The 27,755-nt window shown below is 43.1% G+C and overlaps 2 protein-coding genes across 4 annotated transcripts in view; both read left to right on the forward strand.

The window, feature by feature from the left end:
• The first annotated feature begins 303 nt into the window (after positions 1 to 303).
• On the forward strand, positions 304 to 11,351 carry tmem178a (transmembrane protein 178a). Of its 2 annotated transcripts, none has more exons than XM_085356522.1 (4): positions 304 to 802; positions 3,649 to 3,762; positions 4,720 to 4,888; positions 11,069 to 11,351. In XM_085356522.1, exons 1-4 carry the CDS (start codon positions 304 to 306, stop codon positions 11,349 to 11,351), a joined length of 1,065 nt encoding a protein of 354 aa, XP_085212648.1. The 2 variants fall into 2 exon arrangements, with proteins under 2 accessions (XP_085212648.1, XP_085212649.1); XM_085356523.1 differs by having other exon boundaries at positions 4,720 to 4,857; positions 11,110 to 11,351.
• Positions 11,352 to 23,203: 11,852 nt separating this feature from the next.
• Positions 23,204 to 27,755, forward strand: part of sos1 (son of sevenless homolog 1 (Drosophila)) — a 45,557-nt gene continuing 41,005 nt past the window's right edge. For both annotated transcript variants that reach the window (XM_085355350.1, XM_085355349.1), the window contains exon 1: positions 23,204 to 23,793. In XM_085355350.1, coding sequence (XP_085211476.1) covers positions 23,707 to 23,793 — 87 coding nt within the window. In that variant the 5' untranslated portion in view covers positions 23,204 to 23,706. The remainder of the gene's footprint in view (positions 23,794 to 27,755) is intronic.

The raw sequence follows: 27,755 nt of genomic DNA on the forward strand, positions 1-27,755 counted from the left end.
TCTAATCTCACTTTGAATATTTCTGCATGTTGCAGCAGCTGACCGTCTCAGACAAAGCTTTCCGCTGTTTAACATTTTAGCCTGGTTGTTGTTATTATTATTTTCAACATTTTCATCGTCATTATTATTATTGTCCTCCTCCTGCGGAGACAAACGTTTTATTCTGAAGGCGCTCTCCGGGGACTTCCGGTTCTGAGGGGGTTACCTGCCTCCACCTTGACGCATCTCTGACGGTCAGTCGGCATGACAACGCGCTCTCGAGGGCAAACGGGGAACGGCTGATCTGGAGGATGGCAGCAGAAGATGCCCAGTAACGGGAACAGCGGCGGGAATCGAGCGGACAGGGGCTCCGGGACCAGCCCGGTCCATGTCCCGGCCATGGAGCGAGCCCGACCGGCTACGGTGACGGTGTCCGCGGTGAGCCTCGCGCTCAGCGTGCTGTCGCTGCTGCTGCTCGTCACCGCCATCTCCACCGACCACTGGTACGAGACGGACACGCGCAGGCACAAGGAGAACTGCGACCGGCACGGCTCCGACTCCAACGACCAGAAGAACCGCGAGATGCCCATCTACCACCTGCCGCTGGTGGACAGCGGGCCCCGGCACCGGGACGTGGCGCTCATGAAGCCCGTGCATGTGGGCAGCAGGGAGGAGGAGCTGCTGGAGAACTGGCGGGCCATCCTGGGGATGGGCATCCTGGAGACGGAGTGCGGCAGGCCGCTGTTCTCCACCCACTCCGGCCTGTGGAGGAAGTGCTACTTCAAGGGGCTGGACCCGGACATCGACAAGCTCATCGACCGGGGTCAGAAACACACACACACACTGCAGAATAACGGTGCAGGTTAACACACGCTAACTCATCGACTGGGTTCAGACTGCAGAAACACACACATGTTCAGTGTGTGTGTTTATATACACGGCAGCGTGTGTGTGCAGGTTAATGCGTGACAGGAGCACATTGTTAGTGATTTCATGGAGCTGAACAGAAATACACACACACACACACACACACACTCACACACACACACACACACACACACACACACACACACTCTCACACACACACACTCACACACTCACACACACACACACACACACACACACACACACACACACACACACACTGTATCTCAACGCAGACTCGCAGGTTCGTTGAAGTCTTTTAATCCTCATGGTTTCACCACACGCATGATCAATAATGACGTCATACATAAACATGGTTCTATCAGTTACCGATGGATGATTGAAGAAACGTAACCGTCCTGCTCTCTCTCTCTCACACACACACACACACACACACACACACACGGATGATCCGGTGTTGTTTAACACTGGATGACATCACAGCAGGTAGTAGCATAAATCACATGGTCACCATTAGTGTGAGGCCACGCCCTCTTGAACCCCGCAGTAACTGTGAGGTTCAGAGAGAGGTGCATCGTGGGACTTGTAGGGCTGCGTTTTTGTGCTGACCCAAGAGCAGCTTGGACGCCGCCGGCCCGGTTTCTGCAGAGTGTGTGTCTGCAGTCTGGCTGGCTGCCGAGCTGAGAGCTGGAGGTCACAGCGATGGCGAGCGGCGAGGAGCTGGACCGCACATCAGATCAGAGCACTCCAAATTGCATCAGCCGACATTATGTTACATATCATTACACTGCATTAGGCTGGAGCTCAGATCCAATTAGATCGATTGATACCTGCGAGGAGGGCCAGCAAAAAGCAGCAGTACTTCCTGTTTATATGGCGTCGGCATCCGTTTGCTCTAACCAATTCAATTCAGCTTTATTTATAAAGCACCAAATCACAACTGTCACCTCAAAGCACTGCAGTCATGTCTGGATCGAGTTCATCTCGGCTCAGAGCTGGCACACATCACAGGGTCCACACGGATCTTAGTCCTGGGCCAGGCTAGTCCTTATCCTAGTGAGTTCTGGTTAGTCCCTGTTAGTCCTTATCGTGGTCAGTTTGGTTAGTTCTGGTCCTCGGCTGTCCTGCTCCTGGTTAGTGTTAGTCCTAGTTAGTCCTGGTTGGCCCAGTTGGAGGATGTTGTGCATGTTGTGTAGTTGTGGATGTACACACACCGATCATGTGACGCCATGCTGATGATGTCTGGCATGTATAGAAGTCCCGCCCTCATGTAACCTGAGAGGATGTTTAATGTGGGTTTGCTACGTTTTGTCAGCTTGGGTCTGGAATAGAGCTGGGCGATATGAGATTTTTTCATATCACGATGTTTTTTTCATTTCAGGCGATAACGATATCTATCACTATATAAGCCAAATAACTATATTTGTAAGATTTAAATGTGCCGTTGCTCACAAGTAAAATGTGAAATAATCAGCAGCTTGTTTTTATTTAAATATTTATTTCCCATAATAAGTTCAACAGGGTAGATGTACTTAAGGAACATGAGACTTTTTCAGATAAATAAAGGCAAATATTGCAAACTACACAAAAGGCAGCCGCTAAAGCGTTTAAGTTTCAAAATAGAACAAATGAAACAGACTAAATTGTCAATTCCACTTAGAAACAAAATATTAATTCTAAAAATAAATCTTAGTTTGTTTTACAGAAGAACAGACAAAACTGACTAACTTTTGTCAATATCAAATAAACTGAGAACTAAAAGGAAATTCTCGATCTCTCCTTGTTGTATAGCTGAGCTTTTCAAACAGTTTTAACAGTTACTTTAGTCTGACAAAAGCCGAATGCCGAATTAGCGCTTCCAGTCAGAGACTGAGGCTACGTCCACACGTACACGGGTATTTTTGAAAACGGAGATTTTCCGTTTTCGTTTTAAAAATAATCCCGTCCACACATAAAGGCAGAAATGAAGGAAAACGCTGCTATGAACATGCCAAAGCAGCAGGTGGCGCTAGATTCCTAACCGTGCAGAAATGTTGGCCAATCAGAAGTCTAGAAGCCTCGGTGGGAAAAAGTAAACAAAGCTGGGGCATAGAAGCAGAACCGAGTCGTATGTGTGGAGGGACAGTAACTGTGTGTATATGTAAGCATTTAAACACTGCAGAGAGTAGAATTAACAGTATTGTAGAAATTCATTTCACCGAAACAATAACGTGGCGCACAGTGTGACGCATGCACCAGTTTATTGTATTTCCAGACTTGCTTTCGGCACAATTTACAGTGCACGCTACTCTGTTTTTTGTCAGACTTGAAATAGCCGAAATACCTTCACACTACGGAACTTCTATGGCTCTTCCGTTCGACAATCTCTCCGGCGTTGGAACCATCATCTGTTTTCTCTTCGGTCACGCTCGGTTGATTTTTCTAGTCGGCACACTCATTTCCTCCATTACGCGCTGGCTGCTTCCCAAACAAACACACGTGCGGCTTGGCACTTGTGCTGAACGTAACAGGTCACGCGACGTGACGCTGCGGCTGTGATTGGTTCGGCTCTGCGCTACTTAATTTGGATTGGCTGACCTTTTTTTTTTTTTTTTTAGAGGACAAGAGCGGCGAGGTCTATCGCGATAGCTTAATTTCTCTATCGAGTAAAAGTTATATCGCGATACATATCGTTATCGTTCTATCGCCCAGCTCTAGTCTGGAAACAGCAGGTGTGGTGATGCTATCAGCTCAGGTACATCAGTACGTGAATCTTAAAGGTGTCTCACCTGTGTGACTTTGCAGGCATTGCAGATCGCTGCACCGCCGTCAAGTATCACTTTTCTCAGCCAATCAGACTGAGGAACATCCCCTTGAACCTGACCAGGACCATCCAGCAGGACGAGTGGCACCTGCTGCGTGAGTACACACACACACACACACACACACACACACACACACACACACACACAGCAGTAATCACTAACAATGATTATATGACCACATCAGAGTCTTAGTCGCGTCTCCACACGGAGCGTCTGTGTGACAAGCTTCAGTCTGTGTGTGTGTGTCTGTATGTGTGTGTCTGTGTCTGTGTGTCTGTGTGTCTGTGTCTGTGTGTGTGTGTGTGTGTCTGTCTGTGTCTGTGTGTCTGTGTGTCTGTGTCTGTGTGTCTGTGTGTGTGTGTCTGTGTGTGTGTGTGTGTGTGTGTGTGTGTCTGTATGTGTGTGTCTGTGTGTGTGTGTCTGTGTGTCTGTGTGTCTGTGTGTGTGTGTCTGTGTGTGTGTGTGTGTGTGTGTGTGTGTCTGTGTGTGTGTCTGTGTGTGTTCCCTCAGTGTGGCGTTCAGGGTCAGTCGGTGTTTCTCAGACTGTGGGTGTTTTCACACCTGTGCAGGTGACCCTAAGAGCAGTCAGCTGTGTGTGTTTCAGTCTCACAGAAGAAGAAGAAGAAGTGATCCTCCGCTTCCTGCCGGGCACATGCTTGCGACCTTGGACGCTGCGTCACACGACCGCTCAGCGAGGTTGCTATGATTGGACGCTCGGCTCTCTTTACACCAACGCTCTGTGTGCTTGGAGTTGCCTCAGCACCAATCACATCACAGGATTTTACCTCTGTGACATCACCGAGCGCGTCAGCGCCCTGTTCACTGCTCACGTCCCTGATTATAGATTATAGATCACTCTCCATCTTTGAACTCTTCCTGTAATTGGCTTGTGTTCTCGCCGCCAACCTCACTGCCAGTCACTGTTGCCACGGAAACACACCATCAGTTTTATGTAACAGTACCAAGGAGTGGTTACCACGGCAATGTTTTGTGTTCCTTCATTTCCTGCACTGATCACTGTGTGCGTGCGTGCGTGTGTGTGCGTCCACAGACCTGCGGCGCATCACGGCAGGCTTCCTGGGCATGGCGGCGGCCGTCCTGCTGTGCGGGAGCATTGTGGCGTCGGTGGGCTTCTTCTGGGAGGAGAGCCTGACGCAGCACGTCTCTGGGCTGCTCTTCCTCATGGCAGGTAACTCACCTGCTCTGTGCAGCAGCCCAGTGTCTCCCCCTGCTGGTCGCAGCTGAGGTTCACAGCGAGTACTGTCTTCATCTGACCATAGAAAGCGTCTTCAGGCAGCTGTGGTGATTTGGCACTTTATAAATAGAATTGCGCCGACAAAAAAAATCACCAGAGAGATTTGAGTGGGCTCGGCTATCAGAGCATCAACGTGAAATCATTTAGAAAGATTCAAGTAAAAGGTGATGTGTTTGTTTCCATGGCAGTGTACAGCGCCACACTGTAACGTTTCAGTGTGGTGTGCATACTCCTGCCATATAAACTTCTAAACCTACGAGTGCAGACTGGTAAACCTTATTAACCTGCCTGCCCTGAGTAATGACTCACATTTGCTTAGTGACGAAACCCAAGGATGTTTACAAAGACTGTAAATAAACAAAAGAAGGCTAGAGGTGGACGGTTTTGTTGAGGTGAGTTTTGACAAGGTTACTGATGGACTCCAGTGATGGAGTAAAGCTCAGGGTGCAGCAAGTCAGACTCGGGCATTTATAAATGAGAATGAGGATCATCAGGAATCCGTGGAGATGAGGGTGGGGGTGACGTGTCCCCAGAGCTCAGTGCATACTGGAGCCTCTCCAAACCCAAACAGGACCCACTGCAGTAATCCAGCCATGTGGTGAGCTGTGTTGGCCAAGTTACTTTGAAAAAATAATTAATTATAGTTACTAGTTACCAGAGATGGGCAGTAACGCGTTACTGTAATCTGATTACTTTTTTCAAGTAACGAGTAAAGTAAGGGATTACTATTGCAAAAACGGTAATTAGATTACCGTTACTTTCCCGTACGAACGCTGCGTTACTGCGTTACTAAAACCGTGATTTTTTGCGAGAATGTCTCATGACAGTGACGTTAGCAAGTGCGCCATTAGTGACAACAGCTGTGTGCAGATCAACAATGGATCATATATCGAGTGCAGAGAGAGTATGAGCGTGCAGCGTTTAAAGCGTGGAAGTACTGACCTTACTTTGAGTTTGATTCCATAAAAAGTGACAAAAACATTAGTGTCCGCTGTGCGTGGGAAGAAAACTTCTTTTTACAGCGAAAAAACCCCTAAACTTCCAAACAAGCACCGAGTAGCTACGACGTAATGGGAAACTCACAGAGAAACTCGCGGATTCTTCCACTGACCGCGGCACACCTGCACCAGGGTAACCCTCCGCCTACCCCACTCCTGCTTTACAGGTGAAAATAGAGCAACAGGACCGCTGAGTCTTTGACTTTATTTATTTTCTGCTGTGTTTTACTTGCATCTATTTGAAAGACTGAGTGTAAACACACAAAATATTTTATTTTATGTGCTGGAATGTGCAGAAAATAGGTTTAAATGTTAAACTAATTTATTCAAGTCAGAGAATGTTGCAGATAATTAAATCTCTGCTTGATGCATAAAGTTAAAAGATTAAAACTAATAAAACAAGTTTTAAAAAGAGACTTTTCCATTTGATTACATTTTGTATGATGATTATGTAGAAAAAGTAGAATTGGGCTGAGAGATCTATCGCTTTATCACCTCTTCAGGGTGTAAATCGTGTTTTTAAAAAGTAACTAAGTAATTAATTACTTTTGAAAATAAGTAATCAGTAAAGTAACGGGATTACTTTTTTGGGGAAGTAATCAGTAATTAGTTACTGATTACTTTTTTCAAGTAACTTGACCAACACTGCTAGTTACTTCTTTAAAAAAGTAACTGAGTTAGTAACTGAGTTACAAGATTCTAAAAGTAATTAATTACTTGAAAAGTAACTATTCCGTTACTTTAAAAAAATATTTAACCCTCTGGGGTCCAGGGTGTAATCAGCCATTTTAACCACTTTTGACGTCTAAAATCAGACACAAAAAACATCAAATTCGAGTAGAAAAGTTTTTTACTGTAACAACCACAAACATTTTCTTGAATCATATTTCATAACTTTAAATGCAAATAGAAATGGTCAATTTTAAAATCATATGCACAAGTTTGCAAACAAAGTTATTTGCAGCTATTTACCTTGATTTTTTAAATAACCATTTCAAACTATTTACAGAACAATCAGCTGTTCTTCAATAAGGTGCCACAAATTATTTGTGCCACTGCAAATATTTCTGTCCACTATAAAGGAGAACATCACAGCCTGATGCCTGCAGGTCTGACAGCAGCAGGTGTATCACTCCTGTTTCTACCTGGAGACAGCAGCCGCCTCATTGTTCTGACACACAAAACTATCCACAACACTACACACTAACTACACAAGACAACACATTAACTACACACTCCAAACATGCTAAACGTCACAAATCTCTCAGATCTCAAAACTCGCTTTCTCTCTCTCTCTGTTGTGACAGTGATGTACAGTCTTGTTGGTATATGTATGATCTCTATACATTTTACATCAAATAAAAACTTTGGTTGTAAGATTCAGGTCATCATTTATTAAAAGTGAGACATTTTAAATGAGAATAAGTTTACCAGCTGTCAGCTACATAGAAAAGGATCCTGGTGTTATTTATCTCTCAGAAACAGTTCATAACTTCAACTCATTCATGTCACCTAAAAGGTAAACCTGTTTCTCCATCACCTGTTCAGCTCTGATGATCCAGTAAGGACATCTCCTGGTTTCATCTTCATGTTTCCCTCTCACCACATATCCAAACCGACATCATGACCAGCAGCTTTACAGCTGTGGCTCCAGCAAACATCAGCTGATACTAGAAAGTAATATTAAATAAATTCTAACAACAGCTGATCAAGCTGAAACGTGCTGCTGTTGTTTAGCACGACATCCGCTGGTTTCCTCTTTCTGGCGCAAAGTGAGCGATAAACAAACAAGAGAGAAAAGCCGATCAGCTGATCATTGATCAGTTTCATGATTGAAGTAGCAACAGGAGAGAGAGGGGAGAGACTGAGAAAAGAAGAGGCAGCTGTGCAGCAAACACAGAATAACTCCAGCTTTGTGTCTTTTTCATTGTAGCTGAAGTCCGGCACAAACTGTGTTTCTTTTCAGCTCAATACCAAACGCGTAATATTTTCTCTGAATGCGAGACGATTCCGTTTGTACGGGACGGTTGGAAACTCTAATAACTAACATTATGAATAAAATAAAGTTCACTATCAGTAACATCAAAGCTCCCACCCAGCTGTATAAACACTCCGTCATGCTAGCTAGTACGCAGTACGAGTTATTGTAACTGACTGTAAAAAGTCAGCATAACTAAAATAAACTAAACTTGGTTTATATCTGACCCAGATTGACTGCAGGTCATAACTTCTTACCTGAAGGTTTGATCAGGTTGATCAGTGGTTGTTGATCAATAGTCATGAGAATTTGCATAATTAAGATTAAGGAACTGACCTCCCAGCCCATTGTTCCTTGAGTGGCTGGTTTCAGTCATTATGCAAATGTAAGCTTGGGGAAACCTGCAGTCAGCTGAGACTGAAGAAGTCACCAGGATGATGATGAAACGTTTCTCCCACAAAATGCTGGTCTACGTCCATGTTCTAATTGACAAGTGACTGTGGGGGGAGCAGGGTGGAGGGTTTGTATCATCAGCATAGAAAAGCAAGCAGAGACCTGGAGGCAGATGATCTGACCAAGGAGGGGCGAATAGGTGGTGCAGTAAAGGGGTCCGAGCACAGGACCCTGGGGCACACCGTGGTTACCTGGAGCTGAGGTGGAGCCGGAGTCTGCCACGGTAATGAACTGTGTTCTGTTGGAGACCGGGAGAGTGCGGTACCAGTGACGCCAAGATAGTTGGTGAGGGGTGGCGTTGTTTTAATTCGGAGTAAGCTGTTAAAAGAAGGACAGCACGTTTCTACATCAGGGAATAAAGTTAGTGAAAGATTCATTTGCAGATGTGGTGACAGCTCTCCAGTGAGACATTAAAGTTGAATAAAACAAGCTCAGAAACAAGTGAAACACTGAAATAAATAACACTGAATAACGGCTTACCTTTACCCGAAAGTGAACAGACTCACCTTAACAGGGATGTTTCTCACGGTATCTCCTGTTTCTAATACTGAGGCACTGACACTGAGGAAGGCTCCCTCTCTGCTCTTTGAGCCGTTTCCGGGCCCAAAGTCAAACGATCACTGCAGCATCACTGAGAGTTAAAAACTGTCTAAATTCTTTCATCTTTAATAAAATGATCAGCGTTGCTGCTTTACCAGGTGTAACAATTAGGTTTAACATCCAGGCATCCATGAAAACAGAATTTATGAAATTTAACAGTTAGAAGTTAGCAGGAAGTTAGCTCGCTAGCTTCCACCTCAACATGATATAGCATGTTCTGACTGAGAGATTTCTGAAACAGATTCAAACGTACAGCTCTGCTATCACTTCCAACATAAATGAAGACAGAAAACTAAACAGAAGTGACGTTTGTAGGGTTACTGAAGTTTGGCTAGCTGCTATATAATGATGTGCTACGTGATTGCTAGCAACACAACTATGTTAGCATAACATAACGTTAACTTTTATCGAGTGGAAAAAAGTTAACGTGAGGGTTCCCGATGGTTAGGGACAAATGCAATCACATGGCAGGATGCTGTGAAACAGCGGTCCCCAACCCTTTCTGTGCCACAGACGGTTTAATGTCCGACACTATTTTCATGGACCGGCCTTTAAGGTGTGGCGGGTAAATACAACAAAATAAAATGAAACGACAAAGACACAGACTGTGGTATTTTGTAAGAATAACAATAAACGTGAATTCACTGTGTAATTGTTTAACTTTATTAGCTGCGCCCTCCTGAAATGTGCCAACAACCTTGAGAGTAACATCCACCTCTCTTTATGCTCTCTGGTTGCTATGGTAACATGTACATATTTCTTTCAAAATAAGACACACGACTACAACACGGGAAAAGACCCAGGGAAACCAAATTAACGATAGCAACCCTGAAAACCATAAATTTCACACCCGAGCCTCAACTCTCGCGCCCCAGTACCAAACGGGGCCTGGGGGTTGGGGACCACTGCTGTAAACGGACCAAACTTCAGGCAGGAGAACAACTGAGATAATCCATCCACAATGTGAGGTTAATATACTGCTGCATGTGCTGGGCTGTAGTTACATCGGAAGGTTTTTATTACTGTGCTTTAAAATGAACAATTCAATTCAATTCAATTTTATTTATATAGCACCAAATCACAACATAAGTCGCCTCAAGGCGCTTCATAGATACAGAGAAAAACCCAACAATCATATGACCCCCTATGAGCAAGCACTTTGGCAACAGTGGGAAGGAAAAACTCCCTTTTAACAGGAAGAAACCTCCGGCAGAACCAGGCTCAGGGAGGGGCGGGGCCATCTGCTGTGATTGGTTGGGGTGAGAGAAGGAAGACAGGATAAAGACATGCTGTGGAAGAGAGACAGAGGTTAATAACAGATATGATTCAATGCAGAGAGGTCTGTTAATACATAGTGAGTGAGAAAGGTGACTGGAAAGGAAAAACTCAATGCATCATGGGAATCCCCGGCAGCCTACGTCTATTGCAGCATCACTAAGGGAGGATTCAGGGTCACCTGGTCCAGCCCTAACTATATGCTTTAGCAAAAAGGAAAGTTTGAAGCCTAATCTTGAAAGTAGAGATAGTGTCTGTCTCCTGAATCCAAACTGGAAGCTGGTTCCACAGAAGAGGGGCCTGAAAACTGAAGGCTCTCCCTCCCATTCTACTTTAAATACTCTAGGAACAACAAGTAGGCCTGCAGAGCGAGAGCGAAGTGCTCTAATAGGGTGATATGGTACTACAAGGTCATTAAGATAAGATGGGGCCTGATTATTTAAGATCTTGTATGTGAGAATTCTGGATTTAACAGGAAGCCAAAACAGGAGAAATATGCTCTCTCTTTCTAGTCCCTGTCAGGACTCTTGCTGCAGCATTTTGGATTAGCTGAAGGCTTTTCAGTGAGTTTTTTGGACATCCTGATAATAATGAATTACAGTGGTGATAAAAACAGAGAGAGGCCGACAGGGATGTTTTTAGGGGTTTATTGAGATTAAATAGAACAAGATACAAAACATGTTAAAAACACAACAGCCTTAGTAAACACAGACTAGTTCGGACCTGGAGGCAGGATTCATACGTCATCACTTATAGACCAGGTTGTGTTGACAGTCAGAGGGTTCATATTTTACCTGTTGGTAATGCACCTGCAGGTCTCAGCCAATTACAGCCAGCACAGGTTCAGGTGTCAGTCTGATCTGGTCTCTGATTCGTTCTCAGGGATCTTCTGCACCATCTCCCTGTGCACGTATGCAGCCAGCGTGACCTACGACCTCTCCAGAAACCCGCCCTTCATCTACGGCCTGCCGGCTGACGTGGATCACGGTTATGGCTGGTCCATCTGCTGCGCCTGGGCCAGTCTGGGTCTCACTGTAGCGTCTGGCTGCCTCGGCACCACCTTCCCCTTCCTGAGCCGGGCCGGAGCACTGCGGTCCAAAACCGCCCATGAGTCCTCCGTCTGAGGCGAGGAAGAGGATGATTCTCGGACGACAAAAGGTGTATTTTTGGCCGGTTCCGTAATAGGAGGGGCCTCGAACTGCAGACGGAGCTGCGCACCTGTTCGTGCTCCTGATTTGGACCCAGCTCAGGTCACCTCAGCGTGCACTCTGAGCCTCGCCTGGTTCCTGTGATCCATCTCTGCAGTGGTGTGGCCAAAGGCACCATCAGTGATCAAGTTAATAAAAGATAAATTAGCTGTTGGTCAATCAGGTGAGTCATCTGTACTTACCTGACATCAAACATGTAAAGCCCAGTTGAGAGTCAGACAGGTGGCCAGGTCTCAGCAGCCGTCTGTCAGTCAGCTCTGACTCACCGTTTTCTTTCTGCTGTCCCATCGTCCAATCAGAAGCTTCATCGGTGTGAAGGTCACCTGAACTGAGGCAGGTCACAAAGCTGCTGCAGCTGGGTCCCCATCAGGAGCAATAACAGGAAACACACACACACACACACACACAGGTGTGCGCTGGGATCCAAACCTGCTGCAGGTGTGATCTTCATGGAGCCTTCCCATGCGGATGTTTCGGAGCGCTGTGCTCCGATCAGTCAGTTGGGCGGAGCTTCAGGTGCACGCAAGCGCTCTGAGCTCAGGTGAGTGTTATCCAGTCATGCGGGGTTCACACGTTGCTTAGGCATTTGATGTTCGGGTGTGGCCTTCTTAGTGATGACAGCCAATTACAGACAAGCAAAGCTGATTGTTCTTGTTCGGCTTGGATCCACAAGCCAGTTCAAAACGTGATAGGTGTGAATCCCGCCTGATGGATCAGAGTCTGAGCTGCAGAGCGTCACGTGACCAGGTGGCGTGCTGCAGGTTTGGATGGCGGCGGCCGCTCACAGATGTGTATATAAATGTGCTTTCAGCTGCGAGCTGAGCCACAGACTGAACCCTTTACTCTGCGACGCTGAGCAGGTGCTGCTCGCTGACTTCAGGCTTCCCGCAGGAGGGAACGCACTGACAGATGATCCAGGTATCAGTGCTGCCGCTCTGTTATCAAACAAAGGAGTTGACCTTTAACCTCTGACACCGACTCCTCTGTAAACAGGGTATGACACCATTTATGTTTAAGCTTTTTCAGGTATCAGCCTCTGAGACTCTGCATCAGCCTATCGGAAGCACCGATGCCTTCTCGTGACCCCCCTGTACGAGCAGAATCGGACGTTTGAAGTTCAGGCTCTGAGCTTTCAAAAACATCTGGAATTACAAACATTCATCCACCAGCTGCAGACACCAAACTGAGAATGTCCACAGCATCCTTCCCATCATCAGGAGGAGGGCTGATGATCAGCGTGAGGAGGACTATCAGGGGGACGGACCCATCGAGGTCTTTAGGCTCCTGAGGGAGAATGACGGTGGATGAAATGTTTGTGTGCGGCTCAAAGTCAGAACTTTATTTAATTTCAAGCCGACACGCAGAGTGAAACGGTGACTCACCATCACTATCGACCTTTAACCTGTAGATTCCACACTGAAAGCTCCCATGTTCCTCCTGATACCCCATCATAGCTCCACTGTCCCCTCATGGAACCTTTGCTGCCCCCTGCTGGACACAGCTGTAAATACATGGTGTAAACATGATGGGACTCGTCACCTGTAGCTGCTCCTGTGGAAGATCTGTCAGCATTTGTTGGATGTATTTATATCTGAGAATTAAATATTCGTTAAATGTGTGTGAGGCGTGTTATTGTGGTTCTGATAACATCACATAATGAAGAGGCGCAGGCTTCACTGAGCACATCAGGGCAGCACAACTCACGTGGACTGGATCCAGTTACCAGGTGAGTTAGAAGGTACCCGGTGGAGACAGTCACATGTGCTGCTGCTCAGAAAAGTCTGTCATTCACCTGTAACATGAACCGTGTGACCCGGGTAGTTGGAAGAGCTGATGTTCTCACGTGTACAGGTTTCTTATTTTCTAAAAGGTACCTGACCCAGCCTGGCCCTGAGCGAATCTAAATGTTTGTCACTGAAGAACATTTCAATAAAGTTTCTTCCAGCACCATCAGATGCTATGAAGCAGTTCAGCACAACTCGGAGGGAAACGGTGACTTGTGACCATGAAGAAGAACCACTGAAACCCAGAAACAGGAGCTCAAACCATGAGGGAGACGTATGTCTGTGAAGGTTCTCAGTCATCCAGGTCATTGCAGTCGAAGGAGCTTGGAAAGAAAAGCGTCTGGACTTCTTTAAGTTGCTTGAAGACGTTTCACCTCCATTCATCGGAGAGACCAAACAGCCACTTCACAAGCGCATGGCACAACATAGAAGAGCCACCTCCACGGGACAAGACTCAGCAGTCCATCTGCATCTAAAGGTCAAAGGTCACTCTTTCAAGGATGCCAATGTTCACATTTTGGACAGAGAGGACAGATGTTTTGAAAGAGGAGTGAAAGAAGCCATCTATGTCCACTGTGAGTGACCATCTTTGAACAGAGGCGGGGCTTACGACACCAACTCTCTGCCATCTATAATCCAGTTTTGAGATCCTTCCCAGACGCCTTAACGCCCACTCACATCCTGGGCCATCTGACCTCAGGAAATCACACGATAGGTTTCACAATGAGCTCCCCCAAAACCCTGGCTGATTGGGACCCACACCCGTTTTTATACCTTGGCTCATGTGATTAGAGGATCATCAGGGGGTCCTTTTGTCCCTCTGTGGGGGGAAACTCCCACTGGGTTTAAATCTGGGACTCTCCACCATTTGACTCTTAGAACAGAAGAAGCTTCTCGGCTGAGAGGTGAAACGTCTTCAAGCAACTTAAAGAAGTCCAGACGCTTTTCTTTCCAAGCTCCGTCGACCATGAAGGTGACAAAACTAAAGAATCAGGAAACTGGAGAGAGGTCTGAGAGCTCTGAGTCTGCCCAGAACGCTTATAAGAACAAGGTGCGCCATCACAGAGATGTTAACATTGTTTAAATATGCAGGGACTCAGCTGCTTATTATCACAATGACAAAGAGACTATGCTTAGAGTGACCATCTTCAGTTTATGTTGAAAACTTCATTAAAAGTTCCCTAAAATCTTCAGCAGCCTCTCAGAAAACATGAGAGCCTTTATTTCCACTCAGCTCTTTGGGGGTCAGCACAGTCCCTGTTCTGTCCTCTTCTGGCTTCACTGGGGTGGCTGTGGCTCAGGTGGTAGAGCAGGTCACCTGCTAATCTGGAAGGTGGGTGGGTATCAGATGTCAGGTATCCTTGGATGAGATACTGACCTGAAGTCACTCAAATGAATGTGTGCGAATGTCAGATAGAAAGAGCACAGAAAAAAGTGCTTGTGTGAAGAATGAGGCAAGCTGTGTGAAGTGCTTTGAGTGCTCAGACTAGAAAAGCACCATATAAGAACCAGTCCATTTACTGTTCCAGTGAGAGCAGCCTTAAGCTCAAAGCTATTTTGAAAACCCACCACTCCTTTACAGCTGCCTGTGGACGCCAAAGGGTTAAAATATCCCCATTTATTGTCTAAATCCAGCCATCCAGTCAGATCATGGTAGCAGTAGGTTAAACAGCTATTCCAGAAACCAAGGTGTTGCCGGGTTAGATAATATATAATCTCTCCATCAGGTTATGGGTGCAGCTCAGTGCTGCCGGTGAAACAGAGAGATCTTTGGATCTGTGGAAAATATTAGTGTGTATCAGGAAGTCAGAACAGTCATTGCTGTAAATGATCCTGAGGTCCTGATTCATCTTCCAGTTGGTCGACATTTCTGTTTCCACGGGGCTGATGGTTGTGTGAGTCTTTGTGCAGCAGGGGCTAGCTCGTTTTATGTCTGATACACACATATCTAAAAATGATTTTTAAGATTAGATAACCTAGATTAGTCCCACATGTGGGAAATGTGTTTGTTACAGCAGTGGACAGTGCAAAGTTGCATAGAAAAATTAGAAAAAAAAACACTGGAATAATATATCTATGAGATACTGTAGACAATAGAATAAAATAAAAATAAAATACTCTATACAATCGAATAAAATAGAATACAAATGCTATATACAACTGAGTATAATACAATGATGCCAAAAAGAGTATTGCACAGTGTTATTGCACATGTGTGGATGTGTTTGATCAAGTCTTTGTTGTGGAGTCTGACAGCAGTGGGGAGGAAAGACCTGTGGGACCGAGAGATTTTCTTTTGTACATTAAGATTTTGTGTACTTTTTGATATTTTGGTGTTATTTTTTGTTTTGTATTTATTTATTCTTTGATAAATTTTGAATATTTTTGTTTCATATTTCATTTTTTTTGTTGAATTTGGAATCTTGTTAGTTATAGGGCTTTGGAGCGTGATGTCACGGGGGGTGGGCGTGGAAAGGATTTTGGCCCGATCCGCCATTTTGGGGGTCTAGCGCAAGTGAAAAGGGAGCGAAGTCACACACAACAGCCACGGTTCGTATTTGCTGTGTGGTCGGCTGCAATGTTCGATCACACGACCGGCAAGAGAATAAGGTTGAAAATGGTTTATCTTTTAATTCTTTCCCAACCTGGAAGCAACATGAGCAGCTCGTGTATCGATGTTACCAAACGAAGGCGTCCAGCCTGGAGAGCAGCTGTGAGACGAGCTGACGTGCAGTTCTCTTCCATCTCCAAATATCTGTTGGTGCTCCAGACATTTTCATTCCGGTAAGTTCTAAATATGTTCATATCTTTATAGCCTATTAGTTTTATTTTCGATGCGCTCTGAGCTCATAGCAAATTAGAACAAACATCCTACTGAGTGATTTTGCAGAACTACCTTCTATCTATAGAGTTGCTAATTATTTGGCATTATTGCAGCAAACCAACCTATGAAATGGATGAAACATCATGACTGGTTTCCAGCGCTACACGAGGGACCTGCTTCAAACATACCACCATGCCAATCAGATTACTTCTTCCATGTGAGGGTGAAGAGGTGACCCTTCTGGATAAGATGGTGAAGGTTTGCTGCGTTTTGGTGAACAGTGTGATAATAAAACCAGGGAAGAATGAAACCTGCTCCTGTTAAATGTTCTTAAGTCTTGTGCTGTTAAAATCGCTGTATTTTTTCAAAAGATACAGTAAATAATGTTAGTAGTGGGTGATGTCATGTAAACACTCATGATTTTGTGTAAACATTTTGTCATTTGTAAACTATAAATGACATCATCATTGTAACTGATGTGATGTTCTATAAGGTGGTTTCAATAAAAAAAAAAAAAAAAGAGCAAAAATTAGTTTGTTTCTTTATTCAACTTTTGAACAGTGGTACTCAGTCAGTATATATTCAGTAAATGCAAATTATTTACACAGCAGTGCACTACAGGCATAAATCTAGACCCCTAGATAAAACATTATGGGTCATTCCCACAACCCACAGCTTTACTGTGTTCCAGCAAAGCATCCAATAGCAGTGACAACTCCTCCACAGTAGCAGGTGGGATTTTTCTGTTTTGAGGACGGCTCCTTTTACCTGTCACTACAGATGGTCTGTTTAGGTTTTGATCAAGAGCCTTTTTTTGGGCAGCTGAAGAGGAGAAGTCTATCTTATGGCCAACCTCTGACTGTATCTTGGTCACATTGCCCAGCAAAACCCAGTATGCAGGTTCATCTGTAACAGTCCTTGTGCCACGGATCAACACTGTTGCTTCTACATTAAACAGAAGAGCAGCGACATGGCTGCAGGTCTCTGCGACTCCGGCCATACAGGTGCAGTGGGCGGCTTCAACCTTCCCTGTGATGCTCACAGTGACCCATGGCTGCAATGCTGGTTCATTCAGTCTTTGAGAGTGCAGGACCTGAAACACACACAGACAAAGTTCATTTAAAGAACAGAACTATGAGCCAAGGCCGACGTAAATGTGTTTTATCTACTTTATCATAAATGTAACAAAGTGTTTAGAAAGTTAGCACATACATGTCATTTTTCATTTCTTTATGTGTCCATCTATAGAACGCTGCATGTTATAGTGTAAATCTGCCTGCAGAAAATGAACCTAAAGGATGTAATGCAAGGATGTCATCACTTTAGAGATGGAGAAAGCATAAAGTGACAATTATGAATCACTTAATATGATAAGGAGATTCTGCAGGTCATTGATCAATATATAAAATTAAAATAAATTGTATTTTTAGTTACACAAGATACAAACATGGAAGCAAGATGTATAATTAGGATTATTTATAATAAATATGAATAAATCATTGCAATTTCTTTAACCATAAAGAATAACAATCCTTCAGGACAGTGTCACATCAATGCACTGAACTCACTGTTATCCACCTAACAGCCTCCACATGTTCTCACTGTAATTTCCCCTCATGAATGAATTTATGCTGCACTAATCTGAATGTTTGCAGGGAAATCAAACGCATTTCACTCGCAGTACTCGAGCTGACTTACCTTTGCTTGAATGACGACTTGTACGCGCTGACTCCACAGATAAGGTACGAGAATATGTCAGGCTACGTCAGTAGCGGTTGGTCTTCAGGGTTTCTACTCCACGGCCGTATTTCATACGGGTCCACATTTCCAATGCACGCTATTTTCTGCAAGTACCGCTGCTTCGCCTCTGGATGAAATCGGTCTCTATACAGTTCATTCTCTTTTGAGCTGCTTTTAAGCATCTTTCTTGTAGTCGTTGTTCCAACACAGTGTGTTTGGTTTGATTCGTAGACCCCGAAAATGCATTGCGGCGTGACGTCAACTCCAAAGCCCTATTTTTAGTCCTCACTTGTCGACATGGCGGGGGAGGCACCAAGATGGCGGCTTGAACAGTCGTGTTTTTTCAGGAGCTCCGAAAGACCGCAAAATTTACTAAGTAACTTTATTCTCTTTCCACTCGAACTATAACTATGGATGCCCAAAAGGTTATTAAGAATGCAAAGCTGCAATTTGTGCCGTCAAACCCCATTGTTAAGACGTCGTCGCATGCTAAAGTCAGTGACCATGGCTATGCTAGCACTGAAGCTGCCAACGTGGGCCTAAACAAGCGAGAACGGGGAACAGACTCGGCGCCGCCAACTCCTTCAAAACAACCGCCAGAGGAGAAAAGAACAAAATCTTCAGAGAAGGAAGATGATATCTCCAATAAAACTATTTTTGAAGCCATTATGGGACTTGACAAAAAATTTGAAGCACAACTGGAGGATATCAAGGAACAAAACAAAGTGCAGCTATGGTTGCCAGCTTGGCTAAGGCTGTAGAGTTTAATGCTGCAGAGATAGTTGATTGCAAATTGAAAGTTGTTAAACTGGCAAATGCGAATGAACAGCTGCTTAAAGAAAATGAAGACTTGAAAAGAAGAGTGAGAGAACAAGAGCGCTACCGAATGAGGTGGTGCCTAAAACTGAAAGGGGTGAAGGAAGACAAAGATGAAAACATTAGAGTGAAGGTTTTGCAAACGCTTCAGAAGATTGCCCCTGACTTGAACTTAGAAGAGGCCGTTGATATTGTCCACCGCTTAGGGAAACGAGTTGATGGCAGAAACAGAAACATCATTATTCTATTCACACAGAGGCGAATTAAAGAAGAATTGTGGAGGCGCACCAAAGACTCTTCAACCTGCAAGCAAGAAGGCATCAGCTTCGCGGAGATGTTGCCGCAGGAGGACATACAAGATCGACAGCGCCTATGGCCTCTGGTGGAGGAAGCAAGACGTGCGGGTAAACGGGCCTACTTTCGTGGTCCACATGCCTTCATTGATGGACGCAAAGTTGAGGAAAGACAGGAGAACTAAAAATGACAAAAACTGAAATAGTGGAAACTTGTTCGCGGTCTGAGGAGCTCAGCATTTAGTACTTTTTTTTTCTTCTTTTTCTCACGTGGTGAGTGATATTCTGTCTATAGTTCATGTTGAATGTTAACATTTGTTTTGGTTCTTTAAATGTTAGGGGTTTAAGAGAATCTGTTAAAAGAAAAGCCTTATTTTTGTACTGCAAAGGTAAAAAATCAAACTGTATTTTTCTACAAGAGACTCATTCATCTGATAGTGATGTATCTTTTTGGTCAAACCAATGGGGTAGCAAAATCCTGTTCAGCCATGGCTCAACGAGGTTGGGGGGTGTAGCAATTTTATTCAATAACTTTCCCGGGGATCTTGTAATACAACGGACTGACTTGAATGGTCATTGGTTGATTGCTGTAATGAGAGTTGAAAGTTTGTTTTTCATTTTAGTCAACGTTTATGGATATAACAATGAAAGTCAGAATAAAATTATGTTAGAAGATATAACTTCAAATATTTTTGAACTTAAAGGTCGATACCCTACAGAATACATTTTAATGGGTGGTGATTGGAATATGACTCCTGATGAATGGACTGATAGATGGCCCTCAAGGACAGGTAGACCACAAAAAAATAACCTAATTATAGAATTTTTGATTAATAACAACTTGACAGATATTTGGAGAGTAAGAAATCCAGAAATTAAGAGCTTTTCCTGGTTTAAACCAAATGGAGCTTGTAAATCTAGAATAGACTATTGGCTAGGAAGTGACATCATTCTTAGCCACACTGTAAAAGTTGCAATGTCAAATGCACCTCTATCTGATCATTGCTTTATTGAACTGTGCTTAGAATCGGAAATTAGACAATCAAATAAAAGAACTTATTGGAAGTTCAATGCCAAACTTTTACAAAATGAAGACTACTGCAACATAGTCAAAAAAATTATAAAAGATATTATGGCTGATCATCTAATTGTAGGATATATCAATAAATGGGAATTCATTAAATTCAAAATTAGAGAATTTAGTATTCAATTCAGTAAAAACATAAGTCAAAAGCAAAGAGAATATGAATGTAAATTATTCCAAGAAATTACTTATTGCTGTAGTAAAGATGATCTAAATACCCAAGAAAGGAGTAAACTTATGGAGTTGCAAACTAAATTAGATCAGCTCTACCTAAATAAAGCAGAAGGAGCTTTTGTGCGTTCACGGGCCAAGTGGATTGAGGAGGGGGAAAGAAATTCTTCATATTTTTTTAATTTAGAAAAGAGCAGACAGAAAAGAAATTTTATATCTTCTCTGTTAATTGATGGCATTGAATGTGACGACCCTAAAATTTTGGAGAATGAAACTTATACATTCTATTCCAATTTATACTCCTCACAGTTCTCCCAAGCAGATTGTGATGTCTTTTTTGATCAAATAGATAATCTGATCCCTAAAATTGATGAATCATTTAAGGAATTATGTGAATCTGACTTCAGAATTGAAGAGTTAGATGCATCTGTTAAGAAAATGGCACTTAATAAATCCCCTGGTCCAGATGGGCTGACAGTTAATTTCTTCCAATTTTTTTGGGAAGACTTACGGGAAATTTTATTCAAAGCTATACTGGCCAGTATTGAAAAGGGAGAATTGATGTCTAGCATGAAACAAGGATTAATTACATTAATTCCTAAACCAAACAAAGATAAACGACAATTGGATAACTTAAGGCCCATAACTTTATTAAATACAGATTATAAAATTTTCTCTAGCTCAGTTGCAACAAGGCTCAAACAAGGGGTTTCAAGTATAATTAGTGAGACACAATCAGGGTTTCTGAAAGACAGGAACATTCATAATAATATCAGATTGGTTTTAGACTTACTGGACTACAATGATCTGATTAGTGATGACAGTTTTATTCTTTTCTTGGACTTTTATAAAGCTTTCGATTCAGTAGAACATCCTTTTATTTTAGAAACACTAACTCGATTTGGATTTGGGGATAAATTTAGGAAGATAATAGATATACTGTATAATGATATAAATAGCTCTGTGTCATTAGGCTATGGCACTGGTAAAAGATTTGGTGTCAAAAGAGGAATTAGGCAAGGGTGTGGAAGCTCTCCGTTGTTGTTCATAATGGTTGTGGAGATGCTCGCAATTCTAATTAAAAACAGCAGCGTTGCCGGAATTGAGATTATGGACAATTCTTTAATAATTAGTCAACTTGCGGATGACACTACTCTTTTCTTAAAAAATGAACATCAGATTCCCCTGGTAAAACAAATAATCACTACATTCTCAAAAGCTTCAGGCTTAAAGTTAAATTTAAATAAATGTGAATTATTGGCATTAAAGGAGTGTAATTCACAATTACTGTACGATATAAAGGTGAAGAGGGAGGTAAAATATTTGGGCATCACAATTTCAAAAGATCACAAAGTCTTAGAAAAAGTAAATATTTTAGATAATGTTGACAAATGTAAGACAATCCTAAATAAGTGGTTACAAAGAGACATCACAATTTTTGGAAGAATATTATTAACCAAAATGGATAGTTTATCTAGATTTATATATCCAGCTTACTCTCTATCAATATCGAATAAAGTTATTAAAACAATTAATAGCTTGAATTTTAATTTTATTTGGAGGAATAAGTGCCATTATATATCTAAAGATGATTTGGTTAAACCATACATTGAAGGCGGTGGAAACGCAATTGATTTTGACATAATGAATGGTGTTTTGAAACTTAAATGGTTAAAATCCTTCCTAAATAATCCACACTCCATTTGGTTTTTTTATACCAAGTAAGGTCTTTAACACACTAGGGGGTATCGACTTTCTCCTAAAGTGTGACTTTGAAATTACTAAGCTACCTGCTAAACTCTCTGAATTCCATAAACAGGTCCTTCTTTATTGGAAAATGTTATTTAAACATAATTTCACTCCACATAATAGCCCAATTTGGAACAATAGATATATACTGATGAACAGAAAATCTATTTTTATTCAAGATTGGTTATCAAAAGGTGTTTGGGCAATTGCCCATTTTGTAGATGAGGAAGGACATGTTCTAGGACATCAAGATTTTTGCCAAAAGTTTAATATCCAATGTTCTAAAAGTAAATTTAATCGGGTTATAAAATCCATTCCATTGTCACTTAAAAACATAGTTGTAAATGATATAATATATTCTGACATCTCCCCCAAGTTAAGGCAATTATATATAGATGGTATTCGATTTTGTGATGTTAAATGCAACAATAAGTTTCTTAGATCTTCATTAAGGAGTCTTTATTCTCCAAATTTACTTAGACGTAATTACATATTAAAAGATTTCCAAAGGGAAGAAATTGAAAAAATAAGAACTGATTATATCACCTTCCCTATCCCTCCTAAAGGGAAAGAAGTCCAATTTAAAATCTTGAATAAAATTTACCCGACAAATAGACTCCTTAGTGATAGATTCAAAATAGAAACGGGTAATTGTGTATTTTGTGAAACAGAAGAGGAGGATTTGGACCATCTATTCTTTTTGTGCAATTTTATACAAATATTTTGGTTGGATTTTCATACCTGGCTTTATTCCAGTGGGATTCAAATTACCCCATTTACCTTAAATATGATAATGTTTGGAGTGTTTTTGAAAGAAAAGAAAGCTAATTATGGTGTTAATGTGTTATTAATCTTGTGTAAGTATTTTATACATAAATGTCGCTTTTTTAAGATTAAACCAACACTGGCTCACTGGAAAAACGACCTAAACCTGTTGGTTAAATCTTTGACTTTAGTTAAAAAGAAAAAGGCTGCTTTTTTTGTTTCCTTTGTAGAAGATTTTGATTTAGTGAGTTAATAATCTGTTAATTTATGTGACCCCATCTTTATATTTTATTTTCACTATATATGAAAGTTGCTAATATGTAAGAAATGTTTATTCTCTGAATCTGTAATATATGGTGCATTTTGTTTGTATGTTTATATTACTAATAAAAAGAAAAAAAAAAAACAAAACTTGTCGACATGGCTGCCAACGTCACTGTGACACGCGCAGTGAAGCACGCTCTCCTGCGCAGGAGCCCCGCCCATATACGTCAGGACTCGCCCTGTACGCATGTGCAGCCGATACTCTACGGTTCCCCAGACTCTGGTGACAACAACCGCCCTCCGTTAGCTCACGGACTGTCCGCCTGTCAGGGGCCCGGGGCCGGACGCGCCGTCTGAGAGAGTCCGGGGGACATAGTGTGGGCAGCGGACGCTAAGCGAAAGCCACGACGCCGGAGAGTCGGTGTGCCTTTGGTCCGCACCGCCCGCCCGGTAACAACGCGCCCGCTGCCCGGCAGCTGCTGGCCGGTCGGTCCGTTTACCGAGCCGCCGCTAACGCTAGCAGGCGGGCTAACGCCGCGGCAGATCAGCGTCCCGGTGGCCATTCGTCATGCTCTGCACCCGGTGAGCGGAGCCGCGGGCAGCTGCTAGCCAGGTGCTAACGGCTAGCTCTCCGAGGATGGTCGCAGTGAGGGCGGCTGCTCTGGAGGATCGGCCCGGATGTTCTGAGCTTCACGGCTTCACCCGCCCTGCTGGACCCGGACTGCCGCTCACCGAACCGGGCGTGTGAGTCCGGCTGCTCAGATCCGCGGGAGCGGCAGCCATGCAGGCGGCGCAGCCGCAGTACGACTTCTTCAGCGAAGAGAACGGTCCGAAATGGAGAGGCCTGCTGGTGCCCTCACTGGAAAAGGTAAACACACACACGAACCCGAACAGAGACACACAGACAGACCTTCAGGTGTGTGCAGGTGAGCTGTGTGTGTCCTGACGGTGCTCTGAGCAGGTGTTTGTCTCACCCGAGTCCACCCTCGGGTTGTGGTGCATCGTGGTTACTGAGCATCACGGTGGTCGGCAGGTAAAACTCCACAGAACGATGACAAGAGCTTCATCAGAGCCTTGTGTTGAGGCTGATCCATAAATACCTGGATCATTGTGTCCTCACCTGTTTAGAGGATCACCATCGTCAAACATCAGTCGGACCTCACACTGAAGGTGTTAGTAGTGAGGATGATGATGGTGGTTCCACAGAGGAGGGGCCTGAAAACCGAAGGCTCTTCCTCCCATTATACTTTTAAATTATTACTTTTAAAGGATTTTGAATTCTGGATTTAACAGGAAGCCAAAACAGGAGAAATCTGCTCCCTCTTTCTAGTCCCTGTCAGGACTCTTGCTGCAGCATTTTGGATTAGCTGAAGGCTTTCAGGGAGTTTTTAGGACTTCCTGATAATAATGAATTACAGTCGTCCAGCCTGGAAGTAATAAATGCATGAACTAGTTTTTCAGCGTCACTCTCAGACAGGATATTTCTAACTTTAGAGATGTTGCACAAATGGAAGAACGCAGTCTTACATATTTGTTTAATATGTGCGTTGAAGGACATGTCCTGGTCAAATATGACTCCAAGGTTCCTCACAGCTCCATCCTCATCTGCATAGCAGTGTAAATGTATGCTATGTCTTCTAATGATGCTGCCTAAGGGAAGCATGTATAATGTAAACAGAATTGGTCCTAGCACTGAACCCTGTGGAACTCCATAATTAACCTCAGTGTGTGAAGAGGACTCTCCATTTACATGCACAAACTGGAGTCTATTAGATAGATATGATACAAACCACTGCAGTACAGTACCTGTAATACCTACAGCCTGGTTGGAGATTGGCCTGTAGTTAGCAAAGAGCTGTGTGAACAGATGACTTTTACTCAGAAAGATCAATTGGAGAAAAAGAGTCTAAATGAACATCAATGGTACTAAGAGTAGCTGTAGATAATATTACATCTGTGGGATGATTATTGGTAATTTTTTCTCTAAAGATTAAAATGTTATTTGTGAAAAAGTTCATGAAGTCACTACTAGTTAACGTTAAAGGGATGGTTGGCTCAACAGAGCTCTGAGTTTGTTATCCCTGATATGAGGTAACTTCAACTCTGAGTCACTTACCATGGTAACAGACTGTGAACCTAACCTGATAACTGGCAGGTGTTATTCAATAAACGCTGAGTTTCCCTCCTGCTGCACCTGAACCAGCTGACTGACCCTCTCATTTGTTTCCTCGTTCATAGTTGCTGCCAACGTGCACAGAGGAGCAAAATCTGCTGCAGCAGTTTGTTTTTACAAAAACTGAAGTCCCAGATTAATGTTAGTTTGTTGGTTACTTAACGTGAAGCTTTTGCAGTCATTAAGTTGCCAGTATAACAGGACAGAGGCAGCGATGATGTCACAGAGGCAGCGATGACATCAGAGTCAGATGTCTGTGGACACTGATGCTGTCAGTCTGTCAGTTTCCTTGCAAACATTTCACACTGATTGATGATCAATCGTCTGTCTCATTGCTCCAGTCGCTCTGATGGATAAACGTGCCTCACAGTTGGATCTTGGAGATGACGTGAAAATCTGAGTGAAGCTGACGCTGAAGTGACTTTAAGACTCTAACACAGAACTAAATGTGTTTAAAATCAAGTTTTAAGTGCAGCAGACAGCTAGGGCTGGGCCATATTATACCGTTCACGTAGAGCTGGGCGATAGAACGATAACGATATGTATTGCGATATAACTTTTACTCGATAGAGAAATTAAGCTATCGCGATAGACCTCGCCGCTCTTGTCCTCTAAAAAAAAAAAAAAAAAGGTCAGCCGATCCAAATTAAGTAGCGCAGAGCTGAACCAATCACAGCCGCAGCATCACGTCGCGTGACTTGCTACGTACAGCACAAGTGCCAAGCCGCACGTGTGTTTGTTTGGGAAGCAGCCAGCGCGTAATGGAGGAAATGAGTGTGCCGACTAGAAAAATCAACCGAGCGTGACCGAAGAGAAAACAGATGATGGTTCCAACGCCGGAGAGATTGTCGAACGGAAGAGCCATAGAAGTTCCGTAGTGTGAAGGTATTTCGGCTATTTCAAGTCTGACAAAAAACAGAGTAGCGTGCACTGTAAATTGTGCCGAAAGCAAGTCTGGAAATACAATAAACTGGTGCATGCGTCACACTGTGCGCCACGTTATTGTTTCGGTGAAATGAATTTCTACAATACTGTTAATTCTACTCTCTGCAGTGTTTAAATGCTTACATATACACACAGTTACTGTCCCTCCACACATACGACTCGGTTCTGCTTCTATGCCCCAGCTTTGTTTACTTTTTCCCACCGAGGCTTCTAGACTTCTGATTGGCCAACATTTCTGCACGGTTAGGAATCTAGCGCCACCTGCTGCTTTGGCATGTTCATAGCAGCGTTTTCCTTCATTTCTGCCTTTATGTGTGGACGGGATTATTTTTTAAAACGAAAACAGAAAATCTCCGTTTTCAAAAATACCCGTGTACGTGTGGACGTAGCCTCAGTCTCTGACTGGAAGCGCTAATTCGGCATTCGGCTTTTGTCAGACTAAAGTAACTGTTAAACTGTTTGAAAAGCTCAGCTATACAACAAGGAGAGATTGAGAATTTCCTTTTAGTTCTCAGTTTATTTGATATTGACAAAAGTTAGTCAGTTTTGTCTGTTCTTCTGTAAAACAAACTAAGATTTATTTTTAGAATTAATATTTTGTTTCTAAGTGGAATTGACAGTTTAGTCTGTTTCGTTTGTTCTATTTTGAAACTTAAACGCTTTAGCAGCTGTCTTTTGTGTAGTTTGCAATATTTGCCTTTATTTATCTGAAAAAGTCTCATGTTCCTTAAGTACATCTACCCTGTTGAACTTATTATGGGAAATAAATATTTAAATAAAAACAAGCTGCTGATTATTTCACATTTTACTTGTGAGCAACGGCACATTTAAATCTTACAAATATAGTTATTTGGCTTATATAGTGATAGATATCGTTATCGCCTGAAATGAAAAAAACATATCGTGATATGAAAAAATCTCATATCGCCCAGCTCTACGTTCACGGTAACACCGGTGTAATGTTGGGCAACGATAAGAAAATGAAATATGGCGATAGAATATGGGTAAAACGCGCATGCGCAGTGCCTTTGTTTTCATGCGCACATGGTGGCGACGGAGAACGAGAAGGGCGAAAGCGGATCGTTGAATGAAACGGATGAACCAGAACTGGTTTGTAAAATGCTGCAGCTTCACTGGTGTGGAACTGGTTTAGCTTTCGTCCGTCAGATACACAACAAAGCACTATTTTTGGTAGCGCATGCTAGCGGGCCGTCGTTATTACCGTGTTTTTTGGAAAATACGGCGCACTTAAAATCAACCCTTTGAGTTTCTGAAAAGCAACAGAGCCCCTTATAATCCCGTGCGCCTTATGTATGAACTCTGGTTGTGTTTACTGACCTGGAAACGATTTTATGTGCACGGCGCTCAGAAATCTGTCAAATGTTTCAGTACGACTTTGCTGAGCTACGAAGCCGCACCGCTTGATGGATTGTCGGAGCATTACGGCTATCATAGGCGGAGCCTCGCGGAGTGATACGTACTGTGCTTCAACATAATGTTACCATATTGTGTGTGTATAACCTCTTAAGTTTTGTGGATATTATACATCAGGGGCGATTCTAGGATCAGAGCTTTGGGGGTGCTGAGCACCCAGAGAGCTGCCCATCCAGGCAAGGTAAACTGTACTCGTCACGATGAGACTTCTTCCCCGTCTTTATTAAATCATAAGATTCTTAAATTCATCAGGTCTCTCTGTGCCTGGGTCCTCGTCT

This window comes from Diplotaxodon limnothrissa, linkage group LG6 (genome assembly GCF_057381915.1).
Source record: "Diplotaxodon limnothrissa isolate DT_005_m linkage group LG6, D_limnothrissa_male_GT1.1, whole genome shotgun sequence".
Lineage (NCBI taxonomy): Eukaryota > Metazoa > Chordata > Actinopteri > Cichliformes > Cichlidae > Diplotaxodon > Diplotaxodon limnothrissa.

Coding starts and splice junctions, on each gene's coding strand:
- tmem178a (XM_085356522.1), top strand. CDS start 304: ATGCCCAGTAACGGGAACAGCGGCGGGAATCGAGCGGACAGGGGCTCC. Junction 3,763..4,719: donor GGACGAGTGGCACCTGCTGC/GTGAGTACACAC, acceptor GTGCGTCCACAG/ACCTGCGGCGCATCACGGCA. Junction 4,889..11,068: donor GCTCTGTGCAGCAGCCCAGT/GTCTCCCCCTGC, acceptor CAGCCAGCACAG/GTTCAGGTGTCAGTCTGATC.